Source organism: Brassica napus, chromosome A4 (assembly GCF_020379485.1).
Source record: "Brassica napus cultivar Da-Ae chromosome A4, Da-Ae, whole genome shotgun sequence".
NCBI classification, from domain to species: Eukaryota; Viridiplantae; Streptophyta; class Magnoliopsida; order Brassicales; family Brassicaceae; genus Brassica; species Brassica napus.
The window spans coordinates 14,511,407-14,537,043 of NC_063437.1; the positions used below are offsets into that span (position 1 = coordinate 14,511,407).

Consider the following 25,637-nt stretch of genomic DNA (forward strand, 5'->3'; position numbering starts at 1 on the left):
TTACATTATGATTACACTTGTTTCTTGAAAACTATTGATGATGAGTTTGTCTGTATATATTGCGATATTGTAATTGTTGACAACAATGAACCAGTGGATAAACACATAGAGACTTACAAGAGTGGATGAAGCCGACGTTTCGAAGTTCACAGAAGACGAGAAATTGCATACAGAATGTCAATATTGATGTCTTACAAGCAAATTCATGACCCTTGATTTGCCCTTTACAGACTTTTGAGGAAAGATATGTAACTCTGCCTGAATTCATATTAAGCCGACTTCATCTTTTCCCGCATCTTATATTGCAGTGTTGCAGGAGCACAATCTAGTGGTGTTTCTCCTGGTGACAGATAACAATTTAAATATACTTAGAGCAAAACAAAAAGCAGTTGTTCCCATGTGGAAGGAAAGAAAAATGCTCTAGTCAAAATGGTTTATCATGTCATGAAGGCAAGCGTGTGTCACATAAGAGGTACCTTGTGCATTTTTGTAGTCAAGGCTTGCTCCATGTTCCATTAACATCAACGCAATTTCAGTTTGGTTGAACAGAACCGCCTGTGGAAAGCAAAGCATTATGTAATTACCCACGCAAAGAAGTGGCAAAGAGAGAGAGAGGAGCAGGAAGATTACCAGGTGAAGCACTGACATTCCCTGCTTGTCATGGTAATTTGCATCCACGCCCTGAAATTTTTAATAGTTTTAGTCTCTCTGTATTTTGTGCGTTATCACACAGTTGCTGAATTGGACAATGAGTATTACCTCATTCAGAAGCTTTTTCACACCAGCAGTGTCACCATTCTTAATTGCTTCTCTTAATCCCTTTTTTACAGCCAAATTAGATGAGATGGAAAATATGATTTATCTCATGAATGAGATGTAAATAGTTACCTCCCCACTGACTTCATACTCTTTTTGGGGCTTGTCTGGTCTGCGAATTTCAACAGCTTTAATTACTAGAAAGATATAGAAAAATCAGTTTAACAGAATGTTCTAATCCTAGAAACAACCGGATGCAAGTTTTCCACACAACTAATCACTCATAAAAATATGAAATGCAAGAGCAACTCAGTTTCATATTTGATTCAACTAATCAAGTAAAATCTATATGCAAAAATGTACTTACAAGTTTCTAAAGCTTATGGAGTAATCTTTATGTGAAAACTTTGTAACGAATATGAATACTATTAAGTAAATTATTCAAACAGACCTAGCAATGGTGCTGGAAGTGGAACCTTTACTTTTAGCTGACGTGTCAGACTTTGGTTTGGGATCTGACTGAGGAAGAGCCATAGGAGGAGCCCGTGTAGCCTGTTGTTCCAAAAGGGAGGAACATAAATTATATAAGAAGAGTAAGCAAGAAAACTCTCTCTCTCTCTCTCTCTCGCATTAACTTAAATCAAGAACAGAGAACAACACTCCATAAGCCCAACTCCAATGCATTGAAATTTGTATTACCTGTGGATTAGAGGTTTTGGGTGGAGCAACAACACAGATGCAAAGAGGCATACCACACTTGCATTCCACTGCTTCACTATCTCCAGGGCCCATTCTTCTCTGTTAAGAATGCATTTAAATGAGTTATTGCCTGTGTGAATCATATTCCTCTCCCAAAATCAAGATTACATACTTCATTTTAATCAAAACAAATATGATACTAAAATGAAATCGCAAAGGAACAATTGAACTATGAAATCAAACAATACAATCGGAGAATCAGCGAACCTGATGGTTGAGGGAAGCTGAGACAGACAGGGCACACGAACCGATCTAGAGAAGTCAAGAGAAGGAAATAAAAGAAAACAAACTACATTTTCTTTCCCTTTAATCTTTTTTGGTTATTATATTTTCGGCCCCATATGTTTACAATACTTACAAAATATCCTTACTACATTATGCTTTGCTTGGGGTTCCATTGGAAAATAAAAGTACGAAGACATATTTGGATATGTGGTGACCAGAAAACATAAAAAAAAAAATTCTCTAACGTTCTTAAAAAAAATAACCATTCACAAGAAATAATTTTTTTTTTCATTCCTTATCATTCATTTTTTTATACAGAAATAAAGAACAAAAATAATATTCTTTGTTAAATTTGAGAAGGAGCAATGATGTTTTTTCATTCCTACAATTTTATTCATTTATGTTCCTTTTCTATCCATTTCTTTTGTTTACAGAATGCTCACCAATCGAATCCTTAATTTTATACCCAGCAGTTATTGCAGTGATGTATAAATTTTGGCACATAGTAACATAAATAAATAAGTAATTTCTTTCTTTGCTAGGCAATTCTAGATCTAACGAATTAACTAACGACCTCAATCAAAATTTTTATCAACCAACGGATTCTAAAGGCGAGATATAGAGAGCTTTGCAAGATCAGAGCTTGGCAAAAATAAATATAGTAATATACATGATCGGTGCATGCATATGCGCACAACAAGAGTTTGATAAAGATCACAAGTTGTGTTCGGTAGTAAAAAGGCTTAACCTAGATCATCAAAATTCAGCGGGCATAAAACTTACTTTACCAAAAGTGTGGGCCACAATGTGTGGCACCTAGTAGAAAAGGTCGAAGGTCAGCTCAGCGATGATGGCACCGTCAACTTCTACTATGATACAAAACACAACCTCAACTTCTACTTCAAATCTTTTAAAAATATCAGAAAAACTCATAAACATGATATCATTTTGCTCGTAAAAAGCTAAAAAGTAGATAGTATTTTTTCTTGGGACAATTAAAAAAAGTAGATAGTATTGGTATATTATAATCTACAAAAGAAGCTAGGACATTCCCACTCTTTTGTTATAAGTTCTAGTGGGAGTAGTGGTGGTAAGTCTGGGACTTATTATCCGAGATCCGGATTCGATCCGAGATCCGTTCCGGTTCCGCTCCGGAAATAGGATATCCGGATGTCCGGATCCGAATCCGGATAGTAAAATCTTAGATCCGTCCAAACTGAATCCGGATTCGAACTTTTAAAACATATTAAAATTTTAAATTTCATTAATATTTATATTTTATATAATAATATTTATACATAAATTAATTTTATAATATTATGTTTTAGTTTTTACAATATTATAGACATATATCTATATATATATATTTATAAATCTTGTATAAATATTTAATTTATGTATTATTTTTAAAATTTTAGTATTTTTAAATAAATTAATTTTTTTAAATTATTTTTACGGATCCGGATTCAGCTATTCGCAGATAATAGAATATAAAGACATATATCCGAAATTAGATATTCGAAAACCACGAATCCGGATCCGGATATTAAATCCACGGATCCGGATCCAGATACCCTAAATTTCCCGGATATCTGGATCCGTCCCAGGCGTGGACTAACCATTTTTGGAATGAAGAGGTTAAGATTCACTTTTTAGGAACCCTTCGCTTCATTGTTATAAAATGTAATTATGTATGTTGAAGATGACAGTAAAACATTTTACTAATCCACTCTTAGAGTTCATGCATGCTCGTGGCAAAAGCTAATTGATATATTTGTAGCAGGATTGTGCCAGTACAAACCAAGGCTATTCATAGGAGATCTCAATGACATTATAGTACCATAAGCTCTTTCTTTCTGAACGGTCTAGCATCAGCTCTTTCTGAAGTCTTCTTTGATGGCCAGGAAAATGTAGTTGTGTGGATTTCAATGTGTTTGTCATGCACTATAAAATTCTAAACTAATTATAACACCACATTAGTAGATTATAACATTAAAAACATTTATAAATTCCTTCATCCGCAGCTAACCATTTAATGTTGGGGGTTAAATTATTGTTTTAACAATTTTGAAGTTTGAACGTTCAAAGAAATCACATTAATGTTGTCTTTTCTAACGAAATAATAAGAGAGTTGTATAATTTCAAAGTTTACCGAATACAACACAAACAAAAATTGAACCTGAACTGGACTTGAACCATCCATTCTTATAGAAGTCTTAAGGTACGAATGACCAACAAACAAACGTCTATCATCCAACAACAAAGAAGAGAAATCATAGATGATTTAATTAAGAAGAAATAATAATTTTTAAAAATAAATGATCAGAGAGCGACAGGGTAACGGTCAATGCAATCCACCCAAGGGTTGTTCCTCGCCGGCTTCTTCACCTTCCTCATTGCCTTCCAAACCACACTGTTACACTTAAAACCTGACCCAAAAGCAATCTGCCAAACCCTATCGCCTCTACGGACACTCTCCTTGGCCTCCATGTAAGCAAGCTCGTACCATATTCCACTGCTGGAAGTGTTTCCAAACCTGTGTAAAGTCATTTTAGAAGCCTCCATGTTCTCATCACTCAAGCCTAGATTCTTCTGAAGCTCCTCAAGCACCGCTTTGCTTGCCGCGTGGAAGCAGAAATGCTCGAAGGCAAGCTTGTAGTCCGGGATGTATGGCTTGGACAGATCAGAGGAGGAGGAAGACTTGGCTCCATTAATTTTGGCAGTGGCTGAGGAGGAGGTGGTGGTGGTAGTTTTGGCGGCGGGTGAGAAAGTTCTACGGATCAACGCGGCAAAGAAGAGAAGCTGCTCGGAGAAAGGAAGGACGAGAGGGCCTAAGGTAGTGATGTTGGTCTTCAGAGCTTCACCTCCAACTTCCATTAGGTCTCTGCTTATTTTTAATCCCTTGAATCCTTGTTCATCTTCTTCCTGGTACACACTCCTGTTACCATACGCAATTTACTACGTTATGATCATTAAAAAAAAAAAATCTAGCAATAAAACGTATAACCTCCTGATATTAGAAAAATAATAATAATAATAGGCTATTTTGATCCAAAAATAATAATAATAATTCCAGGCTACAAAAATAAAATAAAATGAAAACCTGAAGCTACGGTCGTCAGCAGCCTTGTGAGTCCGGACAATGTGCTCAAGGCGGTACTTAGCATGGCGGAAGTCACGGCGGCGGTTAGAGAGCATAACGGCGGAGCAACCCATCCTAAAGAAGCAGTTAGGTATAACCATCGACTTGTCACGTCCCACGTACCAGTTATACCCAACCATCTCGGTACTCACAACAACAGCGTAACTATTCGGGTTAGACTGAAGCATGTCACGAGCAAGATCAATGGCTATGATTCCCGCTGAGCAACCCATCCCTCCGAGGTTGTAGCTTAGTATGTTCCCTCTCATCTTGTAGTGGTTAATCACCATGGCAGATAGTGACGGAGTCGGGTTAAAGATACTGCAGTTAACCACAAGGACACCTACGTCTTTCGGTTTGACACGTGTCTTCTCGAAGAGTTCGTCGAGTGCGCCGAATATCATCATCGAGGCTTCTTCACGACCTTCTTTCATCGTTGTTATGTTTTCAGACGAAGAGATTGATCTTGGGACGTACGTCTCATCGCCTATTCCTGAGGCTTGAAGGATCCTCTTCTTGAATCCGAGGATCTCTTCGTCGAACTTGCCTGATTTTCTAGCTAGATCTATGAACTCTTCTCTTGTCACCTGAAACCAAATACGTATGGAATCAAGTTTGGAAAATAAACATATTAACTTTTCCAAAAAATAAAACAAAATATAAACCGGAGATAACCGGAACGGAAATAGATTCTCATTTATTTATCAGTCCGGTTTTGCCTTCGTATTTATATATGCCAAACCGGTTTTATTTGGTATTTCCCATGTATGTTTTGTCAATATTCTGCTAAATGATTTGTTTTTAGATAAAGCCTAACCAAGATCGATAAGTTCTGAAAAAAAAAGGTTTGGTTCAACATTTTGGGTGTCTCAGAGCATCCCTCTAACTAAACCGGTTATAACCTGAACTGATGGTTTGGTTCAGATTCATTATATTACCAGTCCGGTTTCTATTGAACTCATGGATTGATTATATGGTTGTAAATAAATTTGGGTTTTCAAAAATAAATTAGAAGTCAAACCGGTTATCATAATATCACGTGATAGTTCCTTTAAGACAAGGTTTGATGCGTGAAGACGTACCTTAAGTTCATCGGAAGGCTTGAAACAAGCGAAGTCAATGAGATAAACAGATCGAGGACGAGACATGAAGTAGACGCAAACGGTCAAGACAAAGACACCGAAGAATCCGATGACGGTTGCGAGATCATAATCCCAAAGCTTCTTCCAAATCTCTTCTCTGCTCAAACTCCCAACTTCGGCGCTAAACACAAGTACAAGAACCGGTATGGTCGCCAAATAAACCGCATGGTTTATGAGGTAGTGATAACCAAGTTTCACGTACTTCAAGTTCACGGATTGAAGAAAATCCGGTAAACGTCTCCGGACTCTGACCGAGAACGTTGGTGAACCGGCGTTTGGACCGGAAGGTTCGATCCCACGGTTAACAATCTCGGTAGAGAGTAGATCTTGTTCAGTAGACCTACTCATTTCTTCTTTGTTTTGGAGATAAGTTTTTGTGAGTGAGATCTAGTGGTTGATGAAAGGTATATTTTTATAAGGAGTTGTGTTGGCAAAAAGATGTAAATGTGAGTTTGTGTAGTTATATGCGAGTAATGGTAACATTGGTTGGATTGGGTTTGGTGATAGGTGAGAGGTAGTTAATGTCGCCAACTACTTGTACTGGTCGTAGTTGGAGTGAGTTATGTCACTCTTAATACCTCCGTTCAAAGAAGGTGTAGTTTGGGATCTTATGTTTGCATTTATTACAATCTTGTAGTATGTGAAGGAAGGACTATGCTAGGTGAGCACCTTTTTTTCTGTTGACAATTTGTCAACTTTGATATCCGGATCACTCCTGTTATATTGATTTTTTTTTGCTGGATGATTGTTACGTGTCAGTGTAGGAAACAGAATACGTAATAATGAAATAATCGAAAAACTCTTAATTAAACTGAAAATTTATGTGAAAGGCTAGGCTGTGGATCGATCGATCTCGTATCAAAATCATCGAAATTAAGCATTGAAACGTTCGATGGATGGCTCTCGGTGAAATTCCAAGAAGAGATCACTCGATCCCAAATATGGATCCTACACACGGGCAAAATTTATGTCTTGTACTTTTGGGACCAATAAGGCAATTAAGGTGTTTTGTGTTGAGCCTAAAGATTAGGGATGCACTACATAAAGTTCTTAACGAGTTGTTTTGGAAGATATCCAAAAAAATGAGAAGACATATAAAATCTCTAAAACAAGAGACGAATTCACGTATCATCAATATTATCTATTTTTACCAACTTGAACTTTTATACATCCTTGTTATTCTAAGGAGTTTGTGCCATATTTCTTTTTTTTTTTTTGAAACACGACTTATATTAAATCAAACGAACTTAAACAGAGTTTGTTGCTGCCATAATGGTCAGCTCCGATGATAAAACATTCTTTGCCAATCCATCCGCCACACTGTTTCTCTCACGCGAGATCCAGGTAAACGAAATGGATTCAAAGGAGGATGCAATAGAGTAAATGTCAGCTAAAATACCATACAAGCCAACCAGTGGGGAGCGCAAATTAATGGCTTTGATCAAGATAGCAGAATCCGATTCACATCTGAGCTTTGACAGGCCAATTTCTCTGCATTTCAGGAGAGCTTCCCTCATCGCCAACCCTTCTGCTGCAAGTGGAGACTCCACGTGATGCACTGTGGTCGCGAATGGAGAGTCTCTCTCTTGGCGTCTAGTTGTCCAGCCTAGCCCTGCAATTTTTAAAGTTTCGCTCCAAGCCGCGTCGGTTCTCACCAAGGCGCAATCCGGTTGCAAGAGAGGTCTAGTTGGTATTGCTTGCTTTGCATTTTTCACCTGATCTTGGCACGAGATCCATTCTTGGGCGCAGGCAGATGCTCTGGAAATAGTTTCCTCCACAGTGATGATTTTCCCTTCAAATACGAGCTTATTCCGAGCTAACCATAGCTGCCATGTGATCCAAGGAGCCAAAGCTCCTGTAGAAACTCCAGTTGGTGGCAAATTTTTCCTTGAGCAGAAGCTAACCCAGCTGCTCCTTAAATCTATGGATCCACTGTACTCAATGCTTGGGGAGACAGGGGCTGATTCCCAGACCTGTCTAGCATAGGCGCAATGAAAGAGCAGATGATCAATAGATTCAGGCATATAACATCGTTTGCATTGTCCATCGGTGTTGATCCCCCTGGCTTTGAGAGCTTCGCTAACGGGTAATGCTCCATGAAGAGCTTTCCAGATGAACAACTTGATCTTCGGTGTTGTTTGAAGCTTCCAAACACTCTTCTTCCAGTCGAAAGAGCCATCCTCTAAACTCCCTGCATCCTCTACACTTCGAGATGAAAGGACTGCTTTGTATCCGGTTTTTGTCGAATAATCACCTGTATACGTGCTCAGCCAAGAGAGTTTATCCGGAGCCCCGGTTAAACTTGGCTTAATGGCTAGGATCCTCTGTTCTTCGAAAGGAAGCACTCGCTGGATCATATCAGTATCCCACTCATTTCGGTCCGGGAGCATGAGGTCCGACACTGTGAACTGGGAGAATTCTCTTGGTGGTGGCCCCATAGGTCTCAGCTGTGTGGAGCAACTGAGCCATGGCTTTTCCCATATGTTGATGCTGGAGCCGTTGCCTACTTCCCAGCCTGCAGAGTTGATGATGATATCGCGACCAATTAGGATCCCCCTCCATCCATGGGAGATTGCCGTTTTCTCTGAACATTCTAAGAAGCTTTCGGAGTTGCAATACTTCCCAAACAAGACTCGGCCAAGCAGGGAGTCGGGGCGGTTGATGAGCCTCCAGCTTAGCTTTGCAAGGAACGCTTCATTAAAGCTCTGAATGTCTCTGAAGTTTAAACCTCCATTTTCCTTGGGTTGCACCAGCTTAGACCAAGCAATCCATGCCATCTTCTTGTCTCCCATGTTCGTATCCCACCAGAAGCGTGTTAACGCTGACTGAATTCTCTTACACAGAGATATCGGAAGTTGAAAACAAGACATAGCGTGTGACGGAATGGGGGATAACACACTTGTGAGCATAGTCATCTTTCCGGCTGTCGATAAGAAACGGTTTGACCACCCGCAGGCCTTTTGCTTTATGCGGTCCACTATTGATGAGAATAAATCTCTCTTTTTCCTTCCGAACAGCTCTGGAAGCCCGAGATATTTTCCGATACCTCCCTCTTTCTGGATCGAGAGAGCGTCTTTGACAGCCGTCTTTAGAGCTACCGGGGCGTGTCTAGAGAAATTGATCGAGGATTTTCCAGTGTTGATTGACTGTCCAGAAGCCTCTTCATACCGCTTCAATAACCGGCATAGGGCCTCTCCACTTTCCTTGCTGGCTCGAAGGAAGAACATTGTGTCGTCGGCAAAGAGGAGATGGTTGAGACGAGGACACCCTCGTGCTACACGGACTCCTTTAAGGGTTCCGTCCTCTTGCGCTTTGTTACATAGACCCGAGAGAACCTCACTACACAAAATGAAGATGTATGGTGAGAGAGGGTCTCCTTGACGGATACCTCTACTCGGTGTGACTCTTCCTCTAGGCGAGCCGTTAATGAGGAAGGAGTAAGTAACTGTAGAGACACACTGCATGATCCAGTTGATCCACTTCGGATGAAAGCCGAGGCGCTGAAATACCAATTTGATGAAGTCCCATTCGAGCCTATCATAGGCTTTACTCATATCGGTTTTAACCGCCATAGATACTCTCTTCTCTGCCTTAGATGTCTTTAGGTAGTGAAGGACTTCATGGGTGATGAGGACATTGTCCGATATTGCTCGGCCCGGGACAAAGGCGGACTGATTCTCTGAGATGATACCCGATAACAGTGGCTGCAGCCTCTTGGTCAAGATCTTGGAGATGATCTTGTAGTAGACATTGCATAAAGCGATGGGCCTGTACTCAGCAACCGTCTTCGGGCTTTGTATCTTCGGGATTAGTCGGATATGGGTTTCGTTGATCTTGTCAGGCAGTTTGTCCGTCACGAAAAAGTCCTGGATTTCCTTGACTATTTCCGCTCCTATGTTTTCCCAATTCGTATGAAAGAAGCTGGCCGAGAAGCCATCCGGTCCCGGGGCTTTGTCTGCGTGAACAGAGAAGACTGCCTCCTTAATTTCCAGTGCAGACGGAATGTGGATTAAACCTTCGTTTGTCTCTGCCGTGATCATAGGGGATAGGGCGTAGATCACTGTTTCCTCTCTGTCTCCTCCCAATGATGTGAACAGCCGCTGGAAGTAGTCTACAATAACTCTCCCAATTTGATCTTCTTGATAAACCGGTTCTCCTTCTGAGTTCTCAATAACCGAAAAGGCATTGACTCGTTTCCGGTTCTTGGACACAGCGTGAAAGTAGCCGGTGTTTCTATCTCCTAGGCTTAGCCAAAGCTGCCTGCTCCTTTGTTGCCAATAGCTCTCCTCGGCTGCATATGCATCATCAAGTTCCTTCGTCACTTTTGTTATCAGCTCTGTATCATTAACAGGATCCGATAGTGCTTGATCCAGTTGATACTTCTTCTCTTCGATACGGGCTCTACTGTTCAGGGCCTGTTGCCTGCTCCATCCAATTAGGACTGATCTCATTGCTGAGATTCTGTCATTGACAGTTCTAAAAGACCCACTCTTCCATGTCTTGGCTACCAAGTCTTTTACTTCCGGGTTGTTCTTTAGCCGTCGGTCATAACGGAACAAGCCTCGTCGCTTCCTCTTCTCTGGCTCAAAACAGGATAGTAATGGTTTGTGATCCGATCCTTCAAAGGCCAGATATAGTGATCTTGCCGTCGGGAACAGTTCAGCCCAATCACTGTTTGCTACTGCGCGATCTAGTCTACAGCGAACCAAATCATCCCCACGTTTCCCTCTCCACGACAGGAAATCTCCCGAGTATTGTAGATCAAATAGGTCACCTTCAGAGAAGAAAGTTCTTAAGTCTGTAAAGGAAGCTTCAGAACGAGTCGCCCCTCCATCTTTTTCTGCATTGTTGAGTAGGTCATTGAAGTCACCGGTTAGAAACCAGGGTGCTTCTCGAGCCGCATTTACGTCGATCAATTGATCCCACAATTCTTTTCTTTGGTTTCTGTCAGTATCACCGTAAACAAAGGAGGCGAAAAATTTTTTCCCTTCAAAGATAATACAGGTATCAATACAGTTTGCAGAAGTAGAGATAATTTGAAGGTTGATTTCCTGCTTCCAAAGTAACGCTAATCCCCCAGCCCCGTGGCCCACCGGCGGTACCAAAACTCTGTTTTCATACTTCAGCTTGTCCGTCTTCTTTGCGACAAAGCTGTCGGGATTTTTAGTTTCCATGAGGAATAGAATGTCTGGAGAGATGTCCCTCTTCATCTCTTTTAGACGTCGAACTGTCCGGGGATTCCCCAACCCCTGACAGTTCCAGCTCGCCACTTTTAAGGAACGGGAGTAGATGGATTTTGAAAATCCATCCTACGCCGTCTTGATGACGCCGGTATCAGATTGCAAATGGGCTGATCCTCCGAGTTGGATTGAGACTCTGTTCTTCCTATCGCCCCTCTGGAACCCCGTGATGAGGAAGGTTTGGCCTTTGATTTTTTCGGGTTTCCTTGAGCAGTGTCCTGGTTAAGTTTTCTCCTGGTGGCAGTTGGTTTATCTTGGGTTTTCCTCTTTTTTGAAGTGGATCCTCTGAGCAGCTTTGGACTTCCTTGCACTGTACGTTTGCCCGGTGGCTTTCCAGGCTTCCTCTTGCCTGCTTCTTTGGTTACCTTTGGAGCTGGTTCTTGTGTAGGTGGGGCAATGGGTCCTAATCTGAGGGTAGCTGGCACTCTCTCCCCTGAAGGTTGCTGCTCCGGGCTTTCCACGGTGTCTGTAGGGGCTGTCATCTTTGCTTGAATCATAAGTGCAGCTGTCTCCTCCATTTCGCCTTCCTCCTCTGCCCTTCTCATACGTTCTCTGCGGGCAGCGCTCTCGGTTGGGTCGTTGCATTGGGTATATTGCCTCATGGCGTCTCTAACTTCTCCCACTGCTGCATTAAAGACCTCCTTTGGAACCGAGGCTTGAATTTCTTCCAGGGGAATCCCCCTATTCTGATTGCTTCTTGACTGCCTTGGGGTTGGCTCTTCTCGTGCAGATGTTGAGTTATCTCTAAGTCTAGAGGCTTGCAAGCTGCGCTCCCTGGATAAATATCTATCCGATAAGTCTCTTCGGAGGTCTCGTGGTCCAGAATTAACCTCACGATGGTGTAGATTAGTGTCACGATGGTAGGAGGAACGGCTAGTTTGACTGTGGTGATCTTCTCTTCCTCGATTAGGGTCCTCGCTAAGGTACCTTCGAGAAACGGTATCTCGGCTGGATCGCGATCGACGCCGAGCTTCCAAATCATCTCTTGCATCCATTTGGCGTTCTCGCCGGTTAAAGTCTTGCCTTCCCCTGTGTTCTGTAGTCTGCGCTGAGAAGTGGAAAATATTTGACCCTGACCCTTGCTGCTTAGGTTGTGATCCCCTTCTGTCTTGCTCTTCATTTCCCCTGCTAGCATCCTGAGCTTTAGAAGCTCTTGCTTCATGCTTTGCCTCCAAGCAATCTTTTATGTCATGATCCAACCGGTAGCATTTAAGGCAATGTCTGTCAAGTTTTTCATAGACAAAACTCGCCGTAACTTCATCACCATTCGCATACTCGATAACTGAAGTCTTTATCAATGGGAGAAGACCATTGATCTGTACTCTCATCCTTACTGTTGTAGAGGTGATTTCCGCCTTTTCAAAAACGCCCAGGTCTTCCCCAAGCTTCTGGATTGTCTCCTCTGTCCATAGGTGAACAGGTATCCCTTGAACCTTAATCCAAAAAGGCAGGAGAGATGGGAAATTTTTGGAGACTGTGGGTTCCCACCTCTGAACAATCACCATCCATCTTCCATAATAGTATGGTCTTTTTTCCAGGACCGTAAGCAGATCCTCTTCATTATCAAACTGAAACTGGAACATTCCGTTTCCTAGCTCAGATCCGACCGGTTTAGTATTTGCCTTCCAGAGATCGGTGAAAAAGGGAATCAGCGACCAGACTCGTTGCGCCGTCCTGTTAGTAACACGGCCTATGAGGGTTAGAGAGTGGCGTTGTAGGAGTTCAGCATTATCCGGATCTTGGATTCTGATGCGAGCCGTTCTTGGAGCTTGAGAGGGGTCAGAAACTATTTCTTTTCCTTTCTCCTCTCTCCTAAGTCGACCAGCCATTCTTTGTAATGAGTTGTGGAACCGCGGTAATAGTTACGGTAGTTCCGTTAGCAGACAGGAACCCCTGTTTCAGAAAGTTTTTTAGAGAAGCCGCTTTGAAGGCTTTAAATAGTTGCTGGTGGAATCAGTCTTGAGAGCAATAACTTCTTGGTGGTTGAGGTTTAAATGCCAGATCTTCTACTAGCTTGCGGTAGAAGAGTATATATCAGGACCTCCTTAAGAACCTAGTAAGCTCTAAGCAGAGCTTCTATCTTCGAATCTCCGTTTTGAGGAACCCCTCGTTGTATTGGCAAGCTTAGTGACAAGCTTCAACAGAGCTGGGGCCTGGGGGAAGGTCCGTTACAGTGAGGGGCGAAGCTTTGAATTGATCGGACCGGTTGGAAATCTCCATTGGACGAGTACCACGGCAAGGTTGCGTCTCCGGCGGTCCCTCCGACCATGGTCGGGGGAAGAACCCGATGTGTAATAGACCAGAACGTCGAGTTGCCCTGTGGTTATTCCAAAAGAGGGAAAGAATTCGAAAATACTTTCTGTTGACTTCTGGACTAAAGCAGGTTTCTAGGAAGGAATATTCTCTGATCTATCGGGTAAAGACTGCTCTCGAGAAAGTCGTCTGGGAGAGAAAAAGCAAAAAGTTGAATTTTATATTTTTAATCGAGGCTTTTGCTTAAATTTTTTTTTGTTTGTTTTGATTGTGCCATATTTCTTTGTTTCCAAATTTTACATACAAACACTTTCAAATACCTAGTGTGGGTTTTAAAATCTACAATTTGGCGCCGTCCATTAAGACAATAAATAAAACACATCATTGCTAAAAACCCGATCCAAGATTTGTAAGCACAACAATAGATCTCTCTATTACGGATTCCGGTATAACCAAACCATGCATCAATGGTGCCGATCTCATAAGATCTGAAATAAGAAACAAAATTGATATCTTGCCCACAGATACAGAGCAAACCGAATCAAATGTAACTAACAGGACGAGCTTACTACAACATGGATCAACCCCTTTTAAAATCTCAGAATCCTCTATGATCCCCGATTATTCGGGCTCTCTGCCACAATGGCAGACCAATACGAGATGACCTCAAACCATGGTATCAAGAATCAGTATTTTCCTTGCCAACGGCACATACCCTCGAAGAAATAATTGAGTTGTGATACCATTGTAATAGATGAATCTCAAAGCCAAGAGCTCGCTCAACGAACTATTCTTTGTTCCTTATAACAAAATGAAAAGAATCTCACGTCACATCTAGCCAAAATACTTGAACACTTAGGAAGCCGACCTGAAGCAAAAAATCGAGTCTCACACCTTGATAACAGCTGAATTACCCAGGGAATCTTAGGACTTCTGAGTTTCTCAACTCCCGATTTGTACTCTTTGAGATCAAGGAAGCATGCATCTAGGACAACACCTTGATATGGAACAATCAATCGCAGTTGAGATTAAACATGTTGGTCGATATTCAAACTAGAGAACTCAAACATGAAGTCTGCCAGTTCGAACCCCTTTTAACTTAAGTGATGGATGACCTGACCACACGGGAACTTCCGAGCTTTTGAGCTCCTGAAAACGTAACCCCATGAATCCTAATTGCGCATCCACATCAAACAACCAGATTACAACAAAACAGAACATGAGCTATGGATAATGAATTTTGGTTTTTGCAGACCCAAAACCTGAAGGGGTAGACTCAAGAAGTATGATTGATGTTGAAGCTTTCCAAGGTTTGAGAAGAATAATGACTAGTTACCAAGAATCCACGCCATCATAAACATGGCGACAAGATTTATTCCAGATATAGATCGCGTCATAGAAGAAGTCTGGTGCACTCCTTCCACAAATTGAATAGAAAGTCTACGACTGCATGACATAAGGAAAATCTGGTTCCCAAAAATACTCTAGGAACACATAAGCTTTTTGCCTAGCTGTCTCTTGAGCTCATCTAACTGACTCTTGAGCTCATCTAGCTGTCTCTTGAGCTCATCTAACTGACAAAGAGAAAGAAGTCAATTATTGATGTTTCTTCACCGATAACTTAATCGACCCGACATTTGGGTGGTTCACAAGACTCAAAAGAAATTACATTGTTAACTTTACCCAAATTGTATTCGCAATCCTAAAGCAATACTCAGTATTCATTAAACCAGCAGCTTCAAAAACGGATTTGTGAAACCTAAAGTAAGCACCATTCAAATTTTTAGGTTGTACATCACACTGTTCAAGGATATAAAAGCTCGAATCTCAGACCTCAACGAAAAAATAACCTTTGCGGCCCTCAAGAAAGGAGTATGGTTCTCACTTAGGTTCAGAGAAGAGATGTTAGTGAGAGCACCAATATCATTGGATGATGCCCTTCATTGAGCTTTATACTTTGCAGTCCACAAGGAGGATGTTACATCCACTAAAGAATAATACAATGCGAAAAACGGTCCCAATTCAAACAAGAAACCACCTAACCAGAACATGCCATCCACTTACGATCCTAGCAGATTTTTCTCATTTCACTAAAAAAAAACTTTAAGCCTTACTAAAAACTAAAAACAACAGAAAATAAAAAAAAAAACGAAAAATGATTCTGAAAAAAAAAATCGTGATAATGCTGAAAATATGTACTTTTGTTTTAATAATATAGATTCGTTCATTGCAACTAATTATTTATATAACAATTTTTATTTTTAAAGCCTTTAAAAAGAAACGTTTATTTTTGACAATTGTACAGTTGTTAATTTGCTGTCTAAATATAATTCTTTCAGTAGGTCAGCGGTCATATATGTAAGTGCGACTAATGTTTCAAAAAAGAAAGTAAATGCCACTAATGCATTCGACAAAGCAAGGACAACACATGGCCATAATCATTTCTTTACGTGGGTGTGTTTTGTTATCTTTGGTTACCGAACAAAAATAAATGGTGAATATAATTACGTTCACTTCAAATTAAATAAGAGGTCACGTTCTTGGTTATCGTTTTAAAATAAACTTTCAATCTTCCTATCAATTGGATGATCCATGAAACATCGGATGACAAAATATGACAAAGCCCTCGAAAAAGAAAGTAGGATACAAAGAAAGGATACATCATGATAATAAAAAGTTTGTTAGTTTAAAACGTTGAAGGAAGAAAGTAGAGACGTATGGGAAATTGGTTCGTTAACGAGAGAGAGAGAGTTGAGGATATTGAGATGTTAATTTGAAAAATGGAGACAGTTAGGATGATATCTAACTTATGGCTGTCTTCTTAAATGAGTCAAATGGCTGATCCATTTAACGGGAAGTAGTTGAAGAAACTCTTTATCATTATTGCAAATTTTTCTCTTTTCTACAAGTTTATGGTTTTAAAAAGAATTAAATTAGATAGGTTCGATGTTTTCTGAGTCTTGAGTAGAGCTCGGAATTTAACTCTTTATCCGCGGATCCAGCCCCGTTTGATCCGCCGCGAGACGGTGTGGATGGCCAATTCAAAAGAGGGTCGAGTCGGTTTTAAGCAGGACGGGTGCGAATCGGTTGAATTTGAATCGCGGATACGTGCCAACTCACAGAAAAAAAATATTTCAAAAAATATATAAAATATTTAAAAAATAATATAATTTTAACTATAAATATAAAAATTATATAATTTTAATTATAAAATTAAAAGATTATATAATTTTAACTATAAATATAAAAATTATATAATTTTAATTATAAATATTTAATATTAATTATTTTAAATAAACAATAATAATATATAATTAAAATATTTTTTATTTAAATTTATATGACTCACGGGTTCTGTAGGTTACCCGCAAATCTAAACGGGACAGGTGCGGATATACAATTATTTCTTCATGGATCATGCGAATCGAAATTTTGACTCGAAAAAAATGAATCAATCCGCAAGTTTGCAGGCTAGGCGGGACGGATCGACCCGCAAATCCAGCTATAGTCTTAAGACTGACTTCCGTAGGCTAGAAGAGAGATGCCCAGATACAATTGACGCAATCAATCCAAACTGTACCAAAATAAGGTGGAAACTCGTGCAAGCTTGAGTTTGTTGATTATTGTTTCATTACAAGATTCAGAAAGATGACGTAGGATTGTGGATCTATACTTTGTGGATCTATACTTTTTTTGCATCTGAAATTATATTAAAATAATTGACAAGGCACAAAAAAATTGATACAAAGACGAATATCAAAATCCAGCGTCGGCCTTCAGAATATAAAGACCGAAAGCAATTAAAAAAATTTAAGGTTTGGCAATCAATAAAATACTTTGAAGTATTTGTTAAAGAAAATGGAGACGCAAAGTAGTTTGCATCCAGTTGTTAACCTTTTGACTATCTCGCCATCGTAGCAGCATCACTTAGGGCCTAACCTGTTACACCTCAAGTTAGCGCTTTATCTCACTACCTCTAAACCTGAAATCTATATATCTATATATATAAAGAAATGTTTGCCTTTTTTGGGAAGCTGCGATGATCGTGCAAGGCAGCTCCATGCTTTTTCTTCAGGTCTTTCTCCATGTTTAAAGATTTTATCTCTCTCACACTTCTCTTTTTAACATTCAGATTATTTATTTTTTTCCTTTGTACATGTGTTTCAGCCACCGTGAAAGCAATGAATCACTCACTCGCTCACCAACCAACAACACAAACACAAAATCGGTAATGTGATTCATCTGGTCTTGCAACGATACCGTAAGTGGCACCAAAACTGAAACGTCTTCGGTTGATGGGCCTACAAGAAGTAATGGCTCATCAAGGGAAGAAGAAGACGATGCAAATCATTCGGATGAGGTCTGAGTTGTAAGCTAAGCTTCACCGAAACAGAACGAGATTTGCCTATTGTAGCATAAATATCTGATGACTGAAGAAATAATTAACGTAAGTGATCATATACTCTCTTTTTTTCTATGCACTTTTAGCTATGAATATGTTGCTAAAGGAGCTCCATAAGCATAACTATGTAATTACTCGCTTAGCTTTGTTAGAAAATCGAGTTTGGATACATCTGTAACTATCTATCTAATTTAGTCTTTAGAAATAATGATTCAGTTAATTACTTTGTCCTATGTTGCCAGCTCAGTTAAAATTCTTTAATTGATTGTTTTTGTTTTTGGTATTCTTTATATTTTTTGTGGACGTTAGGACTCTAGATCACCATGATTATTTGCTTTGATAAGTCTATTATGACTTATTGTGTGTATTTATAATATTTTAGTCAGTTCCATTATATTTAAAATACTTTTGATGTAATTTTTCAGGTATCAGTTTATAAGATTACATTCTAAGATATATTTGAAAATTGAGGGATGGTGTGTCTGTAGTTTCCTTACAACCATGGTACCCGTGGCGTTCTGGTTCTAATTCCAGTTCATGTGAACTTAGCGGAGGAGAAGCTGATGCTCTGCGACAGTGACACACGGCAGGAGAGTTAAGGAGGGGTTTGTTCAACGCGCTCCTTTGAGTTGGCTCGGTGATCGAGGCAGTCGCACCAGAGACATTTGAGGTTATGTCTGTCATCCACATCCTCTTCCCAACTCATATTTTCGTTGCCGATTGCACAAATCCATAATTCTTTGACATGGAACATTGTTGCTCAGTGGCCACAAAGTAAGCATATATATTATAAACTCATATGTACAGGTGTTATCTATAGTTTTCATACGAAAATTATTTGATCACACTTTTTTGTGTAAGCCAAAGCCCTGGCAAGGGGAATAATCCTCATTACAAAGGTCAATTGTATTTTCCTTTTTTTCATACATGTTCAAACATTCTCTTTATACATACAACTCTATGTCTAAATGTAGAAGATTCCGAGAGAGCAGAGGAACATGGGATCTGAGGGGTCAAGAGCTGCAGATATGCCAGCGATAGCCACAGAGTACAGCCATGTAATGAACTGGCCAAGCTACAGGGCGTCTGCAGATTTATTTGAAGAAAAAGAGGAAGATACAGATGAGAAGAGGGGACAGCAGAAGTGTCTGGCTTCAACCTTTCATCACTAACCAGATATTTGCAAGGATTACAAAGATACCGATTATGTGGATACGGAGGTGGGGGTGGATGTAAGTCTCACGTGACCGTGTGGAATGATACAAACCAGGATGAAGATAAAGAAAGAGTGGAAAAAGGCAGAGAAAGTTAGAAATGAAAATAAAACTATGGAGGAGTTGAAAATTAGGATAATGTAAGTACCTGAGTACTGAAAACAACATCAACGAAGACAAAGATACATTCCCCTTGTTTGCTTCATATGCAGAGAGCCTTTTGTGAATACAGTTGTCACCAAATGCAAGCAATTCTATGTGAGAATTGTGCTTTGCCTTTATGGTTTAGCTAAGAGTGCCTTCTGCTCAACCAACAAAACTTGTTTCCAACTTTTTTTTTTTTTTTACGACAAAAGGCTAAGAAACTAAGAAGATTCCTGATCCGAGAGCCACCTCGGAGGAACTGAGTCAACATAAACCATAGCAGATGGCGAAGTTCTAGCACCTCGTGCCAGCTTGTCCGCCAGAGTATTTTGCGCCCTTGGTATATGCTGGATAGTAAAGTTGAGAAAGAATTCCTTACATCGCAGAAACTCCTCCATGTGTGTAGTGAACGCCGGCCATTCTGTTGGTGTAGACACCATCTTCACCAATTGAGAACAGTCTGTTGCAAACACCACCTCTGAGATTTGTAGGGTCTTCATGCACTCCATCGCCCATATCAACGCTTCACATTCAGCATGTAAAGGTGATAGACTCCTGCGAATAGACATTGCACCCATCATAGTATCATTTGATCCATCTTTTCTGTAGACCCATCCCTGCCCTGTATAAAGATCATGTTCCTTCCATGCTCCATCTATATAACACTTGTTAACTCCATATGGAAAATGGGTCTCTGCAATATGTAGAGATTCACGGTTTATAGGTTCCTTTGTCTGGGCTTCAGCCCACAAAACACCTTCTATTTTCGCCATTCGAAGAATATCAAAAGGGGTTTTTATCTGATTCTTAAAAACTTTAGCGTTTCTATTCTTCCAAATATACCACAATATCCATGGAAAATAATTCAAATCTGGTTCCTTAGGTAACCGCCAGAAAAGATAGTCCATATTTGTGAAAAGTGACGGGGTGGGAAAGACACCTGGGCATGAAGGAATATTAGATAAAGCCCACGTTTGTAGTGCTAATGGACACTCAAACAGAACATGATTAATAGATTCTTCCTCTGCACCACATATTTGACATTTCACATCACATTTTATCCCTCGTGAATGAAGATTCTTGGTTACCGGTAGACTACCCGAAAGTATCTGCCAAACAAAATGTTTCAGCTTTGATGAACATTGAAGCTTCCAAGAGTGAGCCAACAGTGGCTTAATATCTGGTCCCAAAACTCTATCATGAGATCCCATATCCGGAAATAATTTATCCGTACGATAACCTGATTTAACCGTATATCGACCATGGTCCGTAAAATGCCATCCATATGAATCTGGTTTTGGGTTACGACTAATAGCTAAACTCCGTATAATATCCACATCGTCCTGGTGAATATATACTTTGAGCAAATCCAGATTCCAAGAGAGATCGACTGGATTTATTAAATCCTCCACCTTAAGTAATGGATTCAAATATTGATTCGAACATTTTGGTATTGCTGACCTCGGGCGAGGAGCAGGGATCCAAGGATCATTCCAGACTGAAATGCTTGAACCAGTTCCCACTCTTTTGATTAGCCCTTTATTAACCAGAGATCTAGCTGATGTAATACTTCTCCACCCATATGAGGGAGAATATGATCTGATTGGATCCAAAGGATCAGATTTTCTATAGTATCTTCCTTTAAAAACTCTTGCAAAAAGAGAATCAGGTTTATCGATTAACCTCCATAGTTGTTTTGCTAATAATGCCGTATTAAAATTTTGAATATCTCTAAAACCAATACCACCGTCCGGTTTATCTTTGCACATTTTATCCCATGCAAACCAATGCATACCTTTTTTATTACCACTACCACCCCACCAAAAATGAGCAACCGTGCTGGTAATTTTTTTCGTAACCGTTTTTGGTAACCGAAAGCAGGACATAACATGAGTTGGCATAGGGGATGCTACTGCTTTAATTAAAACTTCCTTTCCTCCTTTCGTAATGAATCGAATAGTCCAATTATTAACCTTATTATTGACCCTTTCATTAAGATAACCAAATACTTGTGTTTTAGAGCCACCAAGACTTTCGGGAATCCCCAAGTATGTTCCCATACCACCAATTGTAGTAATGCCCAAAACCTGTTGCACCTCTAAACGTGCTACATCCGGTACCTTATGACCAAACTGAATGGAAGACTTCTGAAAGTTAATTTGTTGCCCCGATGCTCTCTCATAGTCTTTCAAAATCTGTATGATAGTCTCACATTCTTGCCTATTAGCTTTGCAAAAAAAGAGACTATCATCCGCAAATAATAAGTGTGTGATTGCCGGACTACCACGCGCGATTTTTAACCCCGTCAATAATTTATTTTCTTCCTTTTTCCGTATATTTGCTATTAATGCCTCAGTACACAAAATAAACAAATAAGGTGATAACGGATCACCTTGACGAAGTCCTCGGTTTGGTATAATATGTCCTTTTGGTTGACCATTAATCACAATTTTGTATTTTACCGACGTAATACAAGACATTATCCGAGATACCCACCTTTGTACGAAACCCAACTTTAATAGCATCGCCTCAATAAAAGGCCATTCAAGCCTATCATATGCTTTGCTCATATCTGTTTTTATAGCCAAAAATTTCTCCTTACATGAATTATTCGTTCTTAATCCATGAAACATCTCCTGAGCAATTAATATATTATCGGAGATCAGTCTCCCAGAAACAAAAGCGGATTGTGTCTCTGATACCAATTGTGGTAGTAGCCTCTTCAGCCGTTGGCAAAGCACCTTCGAAATAATCTTATAACCCACATTACATAAACTAATTGGCCTCAATTCCGTCATTCTACTTGGTCGCACTGTCTTTGGGATGAGGCAAATATTGGTCATATTCATCCTCTCCTCCAAATATCCAGTCCTAAAAAATTCGTTAACCATATTTGTGATATCTGATCTAATAATCGACCAGGATTGTTGGAAAAATAAAGCCGTCATTCCATCCGGTCCTGGAGCTTTTTCAGGATGCATCATGAATAAAGCTGATTTCACTTCCTCCTCTGATGCCCAAGAGGTCAGAGACCTGTTTTGATCCTCTGTAATCAAAGTAGGCACCTCACTTAGAAAATCTTCATAGCCCGAAGGTGATGTCGTTGTGAACAAGTCATTAAAGTAATCTATCGCAACACCTTCTACCTCAGATTCTGATGTTACCCAATTACCACCACTATTGTGCAAACCCACAATTTTATTTTGTATTCGTCTCTGCTTAGTTAGGGCGTGATAGAATTTTGTATTTCTATCCCCTTTTGCATGCCAAGTCGTTCGACTTTTTTGTTCCCAGTATAATTCTTCATCCCTATAAGCTTCTTTTAACTTCCTAGAAACTTCTAGCACCTCCTCATATGTCTTGGTATTATCACACTGAATGTCCTCCAAAGCCTTCTGAAGAGAATTAATCTTTTCCTTCCCATATGGTGGATTATTTTTCCTCCAAACCGAAATTTCATGTCTACAGTTGATAATTCTATCTACCACTCCCGAATTATGACTTGGCCTTCCTGTAGACCAACCTCTCGAAATGGAATCCATAAGCCCATCCATACCAATCCATCTCTTATCAAACCGAAATTGCCTTCTCGTTCTTACTTGTTTCTCATCTAAATTCGTCACAATAGGCCTATGATCCGAGCCTACCATTCCCAAATACTCGACAAATGCGGACGGGAATAGGGTGTGCCATTCCACGTTCCCTAAAGCCCGGTCTAATCTACATTTTACCGTTTGTTTGTTCCTCGTCCCACTCCATGACATAGTATTTCCCACAGCAGGAAATTCCAAAAAACCACAATTGTCAATCATATTATTAAAATCGACAAAAGTGGACGTGTGTCGTAACACCCCCCCTTCCTTCTCATGATTACCTCTTATTTCATTTAGATCCCCAATAATAAACCATGGGTCCACTCTATTTATCCCAATTCGAGTAAGACGTTCCCAAACGTGGTCTCGAAGACCCTGAACGGGGTCCCCATATACAAAAGAAATAAAAATTGTTTTTCCTTTATATGTGGTTTCAATATCTATTATTCTATTACTTGAATAAATAATAGACACCGGTGAATCATGATCATAATAAAGAGCCAGTCCTCCACTTCTCCCAATAGGATCCACCGTATGTAGGTGTTTATACCCAAAATGAAATTGAAAATTCTGAACAAAATCAAACTGTTGTTTTGTTTCTGATAAGAAAAGAAACGCCGGTTTATGTTTATGCCATATATCCCTCAGATAACTAATTGTATAATTGCTCCCCATTCCTCTACAATTCCAACTCAATATTTTCATATCCAAGTCCTTATATTATTTTTAATAAATTTTTAAAAACCTTACTCACGATAACTGTATCCATTACAAGAAATCGTGTCCATGTACGATGATCTTTCATAACTAAATCCCACGTACATCCCCCTTTTTCCTTTTGTGTAATCATTTGATGAATTTTGTGTTTAAAAAACAAGAAAATAAAGCCTTTGTAGATCCATAATACACGTCCCTTCCAAACCAATTAATTAAAGGATAAGTCATACAACCAGTTTCATCAGCCACTTGCTTTATTAACAATTGTGATCCACGAAAATCTAAATCCAAAACTCCAGCTCCACCAGTCTCCCAGTCCCTCAAAAACAAAGAATTGATAAACTCACCGAAACCATTAAAAGAATAGAACTTATATTCATGAAAATAAAAACCTGTCCAAAAGATTAACACATTATCATCAATAAGCAAAAGATTTGTATCATCGCCTTGACTTATACAACTGAACCAGAGAGATAAACTGATCTCAACACTGAAGCTCCTATTTACTTCAACCCGATACTTACTACCTGCATGTTCGTGACGTCCGCAACACAGCCAGTAACGGTCCCCAGCATGACAACGTGACCAAATCATATACATTTTCCAACTGGAAAACCAAACATTAAAGCCACTCTTCCAACTTCTTTCCTTACACAACTTTGCATACAAATTGTACCGCTTTGAGCCCAAGTCACAAGCCACAACCTGACTGTCCATTCCTGTAATAGCATCCAACAAACTTATAACTGGACTAGACCAGTAACCATTCCAGAACAGCATCCACATCGTTAACCATTTCCACAAACCATAAAAACAACTATACGAACACCTATAGACCAGTTCCAAGCTACTCCGATACCCTATTGACCTCATAACCACAGTAAAAATACATACTTCCAAATGAAACTTTATACTCCAACATAGACGAAGAAAATTAAAACGGGAACCAACTCCTTTATTCCAACTCCCTGACTTTATCAGAGACAACTTAAACCAAGAGAACAAAATATAATAAACCAGAAACTTCATATCAAAAGCCCTACACTTATTCATAACTTAATTGAAAAAAAACCAAGGAAATTAATCCTGGTCTGGTTTCGGCTTAATCAAAGCCTTCCTGGTGGGGACTTGACCCTTGTCTCCCGCCTTACTGCCTTGTTTTGCCATTGCCTTCTTCCGTGGAGACACGAGACTCTGAACCAATCTTTTCTTCGCGTTTCCTCCCATGGCAGCAGCAGTGATCTTCCCATTCTTCTTCTTTGGGACCTGATGCTCTTTCTCTCCTACTAAGTCTTCACTTTCAGCAACCGGAGAAGCTTCCACAACATCCATGGAGTTTAAATCACCAGACGCCTCTCGCTCAGAACTCACATCGTCCACACCATCCTCCATCATCTCATACTCCAAATGCCCATCTTCCTCATCCAGGCCTGCTACCATCTCCGACGACACCACCTCTTCCTTGTTTCCCATCTCCAGCACCTGCATTCCTTCCTGCTCTGCATTTGAACCCTCCACAAAATTATTTCCCTCCATACCTTCCGTCTCTGCCGTAGCCACCTCCTTAGAGAATCCCGACTTCTCCATAACTTCTTCCCTCCTCTGAACCGTTTCTACAGGATCCCCACCTGATGTTACAGCAAGTCCCTCCTCATGAACTTCGCTCTCAAACAGTAAAGCTTTACGGGCCTTAGACTCTGAAACCTCCCCCTTTGCCCCACTCTTGAATGCCTCAAGCATTAATTTTTGTTGAGTATCCAGATGGCCTCCCACCTCCTGATTCCTCAACCCATTGATACCACTCGTTGCCATAACATAGCTATCATTCAGCTCGTGAGGTGGAAGATATCCAGCCTGTCTAACATACCTCGCCGTTGGTCTCCCATTTTCTCTATACCTTCTCCCTGGCCCCGATTTGGCTACCCCCCTTGTCTTCCTCCCTCATAAGCAATGCCTTTCCCTTTCACATCCTGCTTTCCCGCCCCCTGCTGGTTTTGCCTCCTACTCTCTCCACCAGAAGTGTTCTCCGTATGTTGAGACTCCACTGCCC

The 25,637-nt window shown here is 40.1% G+C and overlaps 4 protein-coding genes and 1 long non-coding RNA gene across 6 annotated transcripts; all 5 read right to left on the reverse strand.

Annotated features, from left to right (window-relative positions):
• Positions 1-34: 34 nt before the first annotated feature.
• LOC106446790 (protein phosphatase 1 regulatory subunit 12A) lies at positions 35-1,910 on the reverse strand. 2 transcript variants are annotated; one of them, XM_013888581.3, is made up of 8 exons: positions 1,723-1,908; positions 1,456-1,554; positions 1,208-1,308; positions 889-928; positions 760-819; positions 631-681; positions 477-555; positions 35-340 (listed from the first exon to the last, which is right to left on the reverse strand). In XM_013888581.3, the coding sequence occupies exons 2-8, from the start codon at positions 1,546-1,548 to the stop codon at positions 270-272; spliced, it is 495 nt and encodes a 164-aa protein (XP_013744035.2). In that variant the 5' UTR covers positions 1,549-1,554; positions 1,723-1,908; the 3' UTR covers positions 35-269. The 2 variants fall into 2 exon arrangements, with proteins under 2 accessions (XP_013744035.2, XP_048633722.1); XM_048777765.1 differs by having other exon boundaries at positions 477-681; positions 1,723-1,910.
• A 1,950-nt stretch (positions 1,911-3,860) lies between these two features.
• On the reverse strand, positions 3,861-6,761 carry LOC106446788 (3-ketoacyl-CoA synthase 10). The gene is made up of 3 exons (XM_013888578.3): positions 5,965-6,761; positions 4,844-5,469; positions 3,861-4,678 (listed from the first exon to the last, which is right to left on the reverse strand). Exons 1-3 carry the CDS (start codon positions 6,370-6,372, stop codon positions 4,063-4,065), a joined length of 1,650 nt encoding a protein of 549 aa, XP_013744032.2. The 5' UTR covers positions 6,373-6,761; the 3' UTR covers positions 3,861-4,062.
• Positions 6,762-7,208: 447 nt separating this feature from the next.
• On the reverse strand, positions 7,209-11,241 carry LOC125608032. The gene has a single exon (XM_048777766.1). It carries the CDS (start codon positions 11,232-11,234, stop codon positions 7,272-7,274), a length of 3,963 nt encoding a protein of 1,320 aa, XP_048633723.1. The 5' UTR covers positions 11,235-11,241; the 3' UTR covers positions 7,209-7,271.
• Positions 11,242-13,985: 2,744 nt separating this feature from the next.
• On the reverse strand, positions 13,986-16,674 carry LOC125608033. The gene is made up of 2 exons (XR_007339056.1): positions 14,780-16,674; positions 13,986-14,689 (listed from the first exon to the last, which is right to left on the reverse strand). It is a non-coding gene; the product is annotated as an uncharacterized LOC125608033 (long non-coding RNA).
• A 2,353-nt stretch (positions 16,675-19,027) lies between these two features.
• Positions 19,028-23,564, reverse strand: LOC125608034. Its single transcript, XM_048777768.1, has one exon. The coding sequence runs from the start codon at positions 23,543-23,545 to the stop codon at positions 19,499-19,501; it is 4,047 nt and encodes a 1,348-aa protein (XP_048633725.1). The 5' UTR covers positions 23,546-23,564; the 3' UTR covers positions 19,028-19,498.
• Between the last annotated feature and the right edge of the window lie 2,073 nt (positions 23,565-25,637).

What these genes read in the sequence shown, in the direction of transcription:
- LOC125608032 (XM_048777766.1), bottom strand. Translation starts at nt 11,234, where the DNA reads ATGAAGAGGGACATCTCTCCAGACATTCTATTCCTCATGGAAACTAAA.
- LOC106446788 (XM_013888578.3), bottom strand. Translation starts at nt 6,372, where the DNA reads ATGAGTAGGTCTACTGAACAAGATCTACTCTCTACCGAGATTGTTAAC. An exon ending in AGCCTTCCGATGAACTTAAG is followed by an intron (nt 5,470 to 5,964) that starts GTACGTCTTCAC and finishes ATTTGGTTTCAG; the next exon opens with GTGACAAGAGAAGAGTTCAT. An exon ending in GCTGACGACCGTAGCTTCAG is followed by an intron (nt 4,679 to 4,843) that starts GTTTTCATTTTA and finishes GTATGGTAACAG; the next exon opens with GAGTGTGTACCAGGAAGAAG.
- LOC106446790 (XM_048777765.1), bottom strand. Translation starts at nt 1,548, where the DNA reads ATGGGCCCTGGAGATAGTGAAGCAGTGGAATGCAAGTGTGGTATGCCT. An exon ending in ACTTCCAGCACCATTGCTAG is followed by an intron (nt 929 to 1,207) that starts GTCTGTTTGAAT and finishes TGAAATTCGCAG; the next exon opens with ACCAGACAAGCCCCAAAAAG. An exon ending in AGTATGAAGTCAGTGGGGAG is followed by an intron (nt 820 to 888) that starts GTAACTATTTAC and finishes GCTGTAAAAAAG; the next exon opens with GGATTAAGAGAAGCAATTAA.
- LOC125608034 (XM_048777768.1), bottom strand. Translation starts at nt 23,545, where the DNA reads ATGGGGAGCAATTATACAATTAGTTATCTGAGGGATATATGGCATAAA.